At 35.2% G+C, this 9,947-nt stretch overlaps 1 protein-coding gene, 1 long non-coding RNA gene and 1 other non-coding gene across 3 annotated transcripts; 1 reads left to right on the top strand and 2 right to left on the bottom strand.

Moving 5' to 3' along the window:
- Positions 1–1,967: 1,967 nt before the first annotated feature.
- LOC108831618 (CMP-sialic acid transporter 1) lies at positions 1,968–4,062 on the bottom strand. The gene is made up of 8 exons (XM_057000133.1): positions 3,980–4,062; positions 3,610–3,696; positions 3,286–3,518; positions 3,122–3,200; positions 2,871–3,040; positions 2,570–2,756; positions 2,410–2,487; positions 1,968–2,309 (listed from the first exon to the last, which is right to left on the bottom strand). Exons 1-8 carry the CDS (start codon positions 4,034–4,036, stop codon positions 2,166–2,168), a joined length of 1,035 nt encoding a protein of 344 aa, XP_056856113.1. The 5' UTR covers positions 4,037–4,062; the 3' UTR covers positions 1,968–2,165.
- A 249-nt stretch (positions 4,063–4,311) lies between these two features.
- On the top strand, positions 4,312–5,212 carry LOC130505528 (uncharacterized). The gene is made up of 3 exons (XR_008941722.1): positions 4,312–4,431; positions 4,651–4,692; positions 4,885–5,212. It is a non-coding gene; the product is annotated as an uncharacterized LOC130505528 (long non-coding RNA).
- Positions 5,213–9,057: 3,845 nt separating this feature from the next.
- On the bottom strand, positions 9,058–9,164 carry LOC130505529 (small nucleolar RNA R71). The gene has a single exon (XR_008941723.1). It is a non-coding gene; the product is annotated as a small nucleolar RNA R71 (small nucleolar RNA).
- Between the last annotated feature and the right edge of the window lie 783 nt (positions 9,165–9,947).

Below are 9,947 nucleotides of genomic sequence, written 5' to 3'. Positions count from 1 at the left end.
CATTCTCTATGGTGCCATCTTCTCCTCCAAATTCAATTTAGTACGTCCAGAATATTTATTTCTTCCTGTGTTTGAGATAATCGGGTGTGTGTTTGTACGTATGAAGAAGAAATAAAGATGTGGTGAAAAGAGGAAGAAGAAAAGAAAATGTGTATCAATGGTAGCCACACTTTATTATATTGTTTATTGAATATTTATTTTAATATAATTCTCAGCAGGTCACACAAGTCACAATTGAAGGATAACATGGCAATTATGTATATTGTGCACAGTATATATAGATTTTTTAGGGATTTTAGATAGTGAATTAATTATCTTTTTAGGGATTTTAGATAGTGAATTAACTATCATTGTTCATTTTCTTATGAAAATCTTGTAGATAAAACAAATAAATTTATTAGTTAAGTTAATATAATAGTTTTTCTAAATAATATGTAAAGGTAGCATTATTTTTTAATATTATCACACACATTTTGACTTTAATCAATCATAATTTATTAAAATCAATTGCTAATACAAAATCTCACGTTAAAAAATAATATTTTACTTATATTTTATATAAATTTTACTTATATTTTCATTAATTTTTACTTATATTTTTACATAACTTTATTAAAGTTTATATGTAAATATAATTTGTGTTTATTTGATTAAATAATAATATTCATAAAAATAGTATTGTATATATAACTTTTATTAATAAATATATTATGCTTTCTTATACTATATGCCTTAAGCGATGGTTTGTTCTGTGAGCTAATTCTGGTCTAGTCTCTTTTGAAAGGACCAAACAAATAAATAATTTATCAAACAAAATATACAACATACATATGTGCATACTACAAATGCAAATTATGCAATGTGAAAAAAAAGATATCAGCAAAAGATCCAAACGTCGCCATAAAAACTTTATTATCAATCATCAAAAGATCTATGGGGCATTATAAGTAATCAATGTGATAGAGACTCTTAATCCTGTTCTCAAACATCTCCAGTGTTTCTAATCTCGGATGAATTTTGTCAATTTAATATTGTTGTAGTTAACAAAATCTGATTAGGGTTCTAATCACACCTATTTACCCACATTCCCCAAAACTAAAAAATGTTTATGTTGTTCAATTATGTTAAATCTCATAGATTTTCTAAAAATGTATACTGAAATTTTTGGTTATCCAACTATTTGAAATTAAAAATTAAAAATTTAATTATTATTCAAAAATTATAACAATGTAAACATAATATATATTTCTTTATAAAATATAATGTCCCGCAAAATTGCGGGCAAACAGCTAGCTATATATTTATATGAAAATCTATTACTCTAAGAATTATAAGAATTATTATGGTGGTGACACATGACTACCTAATGTGTTTAATTAGATTAATCAATGGTTATTTTGAAATTATGTAAAAATTTATACTAAAGAGACAACTAAATAATGATTTTATACCATATGAACAATCATGCTGAATTTTTGTTCTGTTTTGACAATTTTCCCAATAAAATATAAAATAATTACACAACCAATTATCTGAATTAGTTATAATATTGTTTTTCTGTTAAGAAAAATATTTGTAATAAGTAAGGTTTATGTTGTTCAATTATGTTAAATCTCACAGATCTTCTAAAAATGTATACTGAAATTTTTGATTATCCAACTCTTTGAAATTAAAAATTAAAATTTTAATTATTGTTCAAAAATTATAACAATGTAAACATAATATATATTTCATTATATAATATAATTTCCCGCAAAATTACGGGCAAACAACTAGTTATATATTTATATGAAACAACCTATTACTCTAAAAATCATTGTGGTGATAACAGATGACTATCCAAAATGTTGTAATGCTGGGGATTATAACTTTAAATTCAAAAGGAACCTTGCAAGGGATTATAGTTTAGTGGATATTTGAAGGCAAGAAATAGTTCTCCTAGTAAAAAACCTTCACAAACAAATAGATAATATAACACCATAAAGGTAAAATTTAACCGTGGTGCAGGTGCTATTATAGTAAGATCATTGTTTCAAAAGTAGTCATTTACCAAGAAGGTGAAGAAGCTAGACGAACATCATTTACTAAAACGTAAAATTATAAATAAGACCATCTCGATAGATGGTCCATTGTTTTGTAATACTAAACCATTTCATCCATTTGAATCAAGAATCTGTCTTTTCTTCTACGATAACTTGCTTTAAGGTTTTGTGATGTGCTTCGTGTGTGACGGGCAAGTCTACGAGCGTTTGTGGAGGAGCAAAGTACATATGAAGTGACATGATGCATATGATTATACCCAAGAAAAGCTGCATTGTTTTGATTTTAAGTCAAAGAAAGACACAATAATTAGGCAAAACACATAATACGTGAAGGAAGATATGAGATATAAATCATATACAAACGAACCTGGACCGTTGGTTTGAAGCTGAAGAGATATATGGATGCAACCATAGTAAGTAGCATCGCCATTGATGTAGAATACACCTGGAAGAAGAAAATGTAGATGTGAGTTGTTTTTAAAAAGTGGTTCTTGTACAGTAACTCTTACAAGTTTTGATCATTTTACCTTGACGATATTGTCAGCGTACTTCATTAACCAAGAGACGAGTAAGCCGGTGGATCCGAGATTGAGAACAACCAACCAAGTGGTGATGCTATAGCCATCAAAGATACGTTGCCACCAAAGACCCTTTTCAAACCCGAGTCTGAAATCATCTGCTATAAGCCGAGCAACGTTGAAAAGTGAGCCAAACCTGCAGGTAACAACAAGTAGAGAAAAAACAAGAGTGACATTTTCCCCCAAATAAACAAGTGATATGATAAAGTGTTGGTGATGTGAAGAAAGAAAGAAAGAGATAGATACCTACGTATACAACTGCAAGTTTTGCCAGTATAAGCTGTCATTGTTTCTCTTCATCAGAAACTCAGTGTAGACTCCGGCTAGTGCGGACAAAGCGGCAGAGAGGATGCCCAACAAATAGCCTTGTATTGGTGCTGTGAATAGGGAATCACATGAAGCTTCTCCGCAACCCTTAATCTGAAACAAGAAGAAGACAAAATTGAAATCATTTTGAATAATGTTGAGAAGCATAAGGAGGGAGAATAAAAGAAGCAACACCTGGCTGGTGGTAGTCCCAACAGCTAAAAGACCAATAGCCATCCACTGAAGGTTTGATAATTTCCTCTTCAAAAATAACCTATAATTTACAAAAATATCTCTATCTTAGGGAACATATAATCAATCAACTTGTTTGCGCAAAAAGGAGAGTAGTAGAGAGAGACCTAAAGAGAAGGGCAGTGGTGACGATCTTGAGATTACCCATGATTTGATAAGTGGATGTGTCGACAAAAGTGAGAGTAGCAAACTGGACATTGTTATGGATGAGATAAATAATAGAAGGAATAACAAATAAGCGGACGCTCTTCCAATCCTTAGTAATCTTTGCAGTTGCTGATGAAGAAGAAGAAGAAGATGTCTTGGTCTCTCTCCAGAGAAACAAACCAGAAATGATCAGCTGCAGAAGAAGAAGAAGAAGAAGCTAACAAAAAGTTAAGACTCAGCAGCTAAGTAAGTGATGCAAGAATCTCAGGAAAAAAAAAAGGAACCTTGAGAACTTCGGCAAGAAAGGGAACGGTAGCATAATCGTACTTATAACCTCCTTCATCACTTTGAGAAAGACTTGTTAGAATTCCCTGAGGGCACAAGGAAGGTTCACACAGTGAGAGAGCATGAAACAATCGCCTTTTTTTTCTCAACAACAAGCTTAAGTGTTACGTTCAGAGTGTAAAATATAATGAAATATATCGCATCTCACGATCGATCCATTGGTTGGAAACGGCATTATTAACAAGAAGATTCGACAATATATCACCAGCAGAGAACAACAAGTATAGATCCGCGGAGATTCCAAAATCACTAAATAAATCGAAAACAACGGATCTCAAATTCTTCTATTTGGGGCTGTCGAATTGGAACCTGGGAGCTGGTAAGAATAGTGAGAAGTAGTGCCACAAAGTACCAAGGACTACCCATTCCTATCTCTCTCTTCCTCTTCTTCTTCTTTAGCTGGACAAAATTTTATTTTGCCCCATTTATAAAAAAGTATTTTTATTTTTAAATGAAAAAGTCATCTAAAGACTATAAAGTCCTTAATGAATCTTTAGAATTACCAACCCAACCACAACACTAACGGGTTATCCACCCAGATCCGACTCAAATGAATCTTTTCAGTGTATGGTTCGATTTGGAGGAAGAGTGGAGAGATTTATTGTTGCTTTATTATATGTAAATGAGAGATTCAGTGTTGACCATAGGATAAATAATGGTTGAGAGATTGAAGATGCTGAGAATCTCGTCTTGTAGAAAGATGGATCCTTGTCCTGGACCTAAGAAGTTGCTCCGGCTCTCAAGAGTTTACAACTCACAAGGTTTGTTCACATCTTCCTTAGTGTGTCCTACTTCTTCTTTGAGTCATGCAACAAGAAGGATATAGTTAATCAGAGGCTGTGTATCTACTAAATGTCTTTGTTCTCTTAAGCTATATTGATTGTCAAAGTTCTTAGTTCTAATGTCCACACAATGTATTGTGTCTTTCTTTCACGGGATGCTATTTCTAAGTAAGTACTGACAAGATTGCTCTGTTTTAGGCAGCACCTACTCTGTCTTACCAATTAGCGACTGTGTCTTGGGTAAGTTCCTTGATCTTTCGTTCAGATACAAGTTGTATATGGAGTATGACTCTTAAACTCTCCTCGTTAATAGTTTGGATCGTATATGCCGATTGTCTGAAGGGTGTGGTGAAATCTTATTCAAACGATGATATCTCTATGAGTAACTTGCAATCACTTTGACTTTAATGGTACAGAATTTGTTTTGGTTAGGTAAAGAGGAATGGTGATTAGAGCCAACAAGCATATGGATTTTCTGACACTTGTAACTAAGTGGTGTTGAAGATGAGGAAGTAAGCAACATAATAAAAGATGACAATGTTCAACGAAGCTGTTTAAGTAATTGGTAAAGGATGCTTGTGAGAACCGTGAGATACACTCGTGGAAGCTTCTTACTCTGGTTTGAATATATTAGTCTCATAAGAGGAGGCATTGACAATCAAAGCAGCATGGAAATCGTGGTACTTTGATTAGGCATTGTTAACTTCACAAAATGGCTCGTGCTAGCCAGTAATTATATTATCTTCTTTAAGTAAAGTTTTTGGTTTTGTGCTGGCGTAGGTTTGGTCTTTTTGGTTTTATATATGTTTTGTTTTTTGCTGTTGACCTGTGTTTGGTCTTTTGGTTTTATATATAATGATTATGTTATTTAGTTATGTTAATGTAAAAATTTATTGTTAAATGTTTTTGGTTCAAGACAAGTCATGTGCATTGTGGGCAATGGCAGTTTTTGTGTGTTTTTATTCGTATTTAGAATGCCTAAAATTTTAATAGATTAGATGTTTTATAATGTTTTACAAGATTGAAACAAGTTTGTACTAATAAGATACTAGGTACTTACTATGTACCAAAAAATATTTTAATACGAGATAATTCTCCCATTGATTTTTTTTTCATGTTAAGAGCTGTCAACAATGTGAGATACTAGGTAATTACTAGTATGTACCAAAAAATATAGTAAAACCTTTTTTGGATGCTTGACGTTTGATGATGCTATCCAATCCATTAATATTTGTGTTGCAGGTCTGGACTATTAAAATATTAGGTATTACTATGTGTTAAAACCAAAAACTAGAACTGCTAGGTTTGGTAGATATTACCAAGAGGACAAAAAAACTTCTCTAAAACGTGTTAAAATTTCAACAATAAGAAACTTGTCTAAAACGTGTCAAAAATTTTAACAAAAAAATGTCTAAAATATGTTAAAAACACATGTTTGAATATTTACACTTAGTATTTTTTTTTTTTATGACTCTGGTATCCGAATGCCTCGAGAGGAATTCGACTAGCGCCTAATGACCGTCTCGGAAATTTGGGCATTGCCCGCCAGAGAGCCCGTCGAAGGCATCCAGGAGGGCTGGTGATCACCCGATGTTAAGCCACCAGTGGCCACGCGCAGCAGATCTGGGCTTCTCCGTATTGGACCCAAATACACTTAGTATTACTCAAGGCACTAATAAGATTTTATTCTTCATAGTAATGTTTTTGCAAATTACAACAATTTTTAGTAATACCACATCGACAAATCGGGAAAATGGTTTATTTCCCTATGAACTAGTTGTTCCCGGCTTTTTCACACATGAACTTTTAAGCTATGCCAAAAACCACACGAAAAAACGGAAATATTGTTTATTCCCCTATGAACTAATTATTTCCATTTTTTTCACACTCAGATTTTTAAACTTTGCCAAATATCACATGAACTACGCTATTTTTTGAATTACATACACAAACTATCAATTTTAAGCTAATTCTCCTAAAATCGTAAATTGTGCTATTTAAATATTAACTTAGTTTATGACAAGTGTATAGACGGTTTAATTTGGGTTGATAAAAAAAATAATACATAGTTTTGTTCTTTTTCTTTTCTTTTTGTCAACTGCTCTTCTTCTTCTTCAAAAATCGTTTTACTTTTCATCATTAATTGAGAATAAAATTTATTATTTTGTAAAAGATTAAATGTTTTACATGATGCATAAAGAAAGAAGAGCAGCAACTACTAGTTTACCAATCCGCTATGTTAATGTTCTTCTTTCTTTATGCATTATGTAAAACATTTAATCTTCTATAAAATAATAAATTTTATTCTCAATTGATGATGAAGAGTAAAACGATTTTTGAAGAATAGCAGTTGACAAAAAAAAAAAGAAAAAGTACAAACGATGTATTATCCTTTTTTATCAACCTAAATTAAACCGGCTATCCACTTGTCATAAACTAAGTTAATGTTTAAATAACACAATTTACGATTTTAAGGGAATTAGCTTAAAATTGATAGTTTGTGTATGTAATTCAAAAAATAGCGTAGTTCATGTGGTTTTTGGCAAAGTTTAAAAATTTATGTGTGAAAAAGCTGGAAATAATTAGTTCATAAGGGAATAAGTAATATTTTCATTGTTCGTGTGGTTTTTGGCATGGCTTAAAAGTTCATGTGTGAAAAAGCCGAGAACAACTAGTTCGTAGGGGAATAAGCCATTTTCCCTCGACAAATCAAATTTATTAATAATACTGATATATGGTGATTTACACATCATTGTATATATGTTTTCTAATTGGTTTTCAAGTCTTTATCGAGTCTTTCTAGTCCTTTTCGAGTCATTACAGGTCTGGAGTTGCACTGTATGGGAGATGGACCTGCTGGAACAAAAGAGGCAGAAAACAGTGCAGTTTGGTGATTTTCACGCAGAACAGTCTGATGACTGTTCCCGATCAAGCGGAACAAGCAGATGGAGTGATCCCGCGGTTGTTCCCGACGAATAAGGAAAATACAACATCTCGGGATTTGCCCTAATTATCTTTTTTCTCTCTCTGGCCGCCTGTGGCTTTTGAGATAACTTCTTTTTCTATTTTTCTACATCATTCTACGCTATTCTAGACACAAGAAACCATTGGAGACTTGCTTTGTGATTTCATACCTTGTAAAGGGAGAAGAATCTCTCTCTCTCGTTTTAGAGAAGATCATCCTGAACCCTCTCTTGTTTCTGTTATTTTTATGAAGTATTATTCAGTATCCATGTCTTTGATCTCTTGTGTCATGGCTGAGTAGTCGGCTAGCTTGTCTAGGGTTCTAGGGTGTTGATTTCGTGAGCTAAACATAGATAAGTGAATCCATTGATTGTCTTCATTCATAACTGTTCTTATTGCTTGCATTAAACTGGCCGCTTAATGTTAGATCATAGGTTTAACCTGTTCATTAACCGTGTAATAGGTTGCTAGATTTGTTTTGAATGAGCATTGCATCCCTAATCAGCAAAAGTAGATATTAGGGTGTTTTGTGAACCTATCGGACCTGATCTCTATTGCTTGCGATCGCTTCTCACCTCAACGACAGTTAGACGGTGAGATCGATCAGCATAGGGAGCAGTGCTACGACAGTGGACTGTTCTACTTGAGTGATCCGAGTTCTAGACTGTTCTTATTAGCACTTGAATAATTGTTTAGCTCACAAGTTCTAGCACCCGATGAAGCAACCCTAGACTGGCTTCTCTTTGATTTGAATTTACTCTTTGCAATCATTTACTTTACTTGCACGTCACTACTTAAATCAAAACCCCATATTTGTCTTAGCTTGATTTTGATCCAATAGAAATAAAGTGTAAGAGTTGGTCTCTGTGGATTCGATCCTAAAGTGCTACATCGACATACCATTCGATTGTGGTAGTGTGCACATTAGGTTAATTGGTGTGCGTGAACACAAATATCAATTTGGCGCCGTTGCCGGGGACCATCTTTTTTTTTACCTTTATTTTTCGGTTATTTATTTAGTCTAAGACCTCTAACTTGCTATTTTCTCTTTGTTGCAGGAGATCACAAGGTTTAGAAAATCAGAACAAACAACAATCAAGGCCAACCAACACCACCATGGGTGATCACGGCCAACATGATGATCTCGCTGCAGCAATGCAACTGATGCAACATCAGATGCTTCAGATGCAGCAGACCATCCAAGCTCAGCAAGCAGTTGCAGAACAATCTGCTCAACAGGCTGCTCTCGGGCGGCAGGAACAAGCAGCGCAGACTGTTCCAATCGGGGAGAGAAACCTTCCGCGGAACATTCCTACTATGCGCTCTGCCATTGTTCCTCCACTCTGCACCAGGCATGACTTCGAGATCAAGCCTACTCTGATTGATCTGGTGCAGAGAAAAGTGTTCTCTGGTCTCTCTGCAGAAATTCCAATGGAGCATATTGAGAATTTCGAAAAAGTCTGCAGTTTTACTCGTGCGAATGGTGTGCCACCAGACTACATCAAGTGCATGTTATTCCCATTCTCTCTTGATGGAAAAGCTGCACGGTGGTTGAACTCCCTCCCTACCGGCTCTCTCACTTCATGGGAACAGGTCCGATCAGCGTTCCTCAACCATTTCTACTCTAAGGCGAGAACAGCTGCATTGAGGAACAAGATCACTTCATTCAGACAGCTTCATGATGAGACTTTTTGTGACGCATGGGAGCGCTTCAATGACAACCAGAGAGAATGCCCTCACCATGGATTTGATGATGATTACCTCCTGGGCATTTTCTATGCTGGGGTGGACTGGAAATACCAAGGTGCTCTAAACTCTTCGAGCAATGGAGATTTCATGACTCAGACCACTGATGGAGCGCTCAAACTGATTGAGAACATGGCAGCTAGCTCAGCCAATGAGAATCAGGAGAGCAACCGCTCCAAGAAAGGGAACAGTGTACACACCCAGAAAATTGATGAGCTAACAGCTAAGGTCGATCAGCTACTACAGAACAACCAGGCACAAGGATCTGGGTATCAGAACACCATCCCGCAGAGCAATCAGTAAGTTGTTCCAGCCGCGAGTGCTCCGACTGCAGGGAACAGTCCGCCAGATGATCTGAAAAATCTGAACATTATGATGCAGCAGATGCTTCAGAGCCAGCAACTTCAGGTCAAGGCACTGAATCAGGTTACCACAGACATCAGCACCAGGATGGACAGCATGTTCACCGAGCTGAATTCAAAATATGATACTGTGAGCAACCACCTAAAGAAGATTGATGTTCAGCTTGCTCAAACTGCTGAAACTGTTAAAAGACAGCAAGAGATCATTCGTGGAAAAAGTGTGATGAATCCTAGGGTTGAGCACTGTAATGCAACCGAGCAGAGACGTGAGAAATCTGAGGAAAAACAAGCGAAACAATTGTTCGCTGAGACTGTTCTGGGCGCAGAACAGAGAACAGAGTAGTCTGCTAGCTCTAGAGTGACTGCTCCCGCGACTGCTCCCGCGACTGCTCCCGCTCCCGACAGATCTACTGATATTCCACT

This window comes from Raphanus sativus, unplaced genomic scaffold (assembly GCF_000801105.2).
Source record: "Raphanus sativus cultivar WK10039 unplaced genomic scaffold, ASM80110v3 Scaffold2350, whole genome shotgun sequence".
NCBI classification, from domain to species: Eukaryota; Viridiplantae; Streptophyta; class Magnoliopsida; order Brassicales; family Brassicaceae; genus Raphanus; species Raphanus sativus.
The sequence above is the reverse complement of the archived record's forward strand: the minus strand, read 5'-3'. Positions and strand labels throughout refer to the sequence as shown.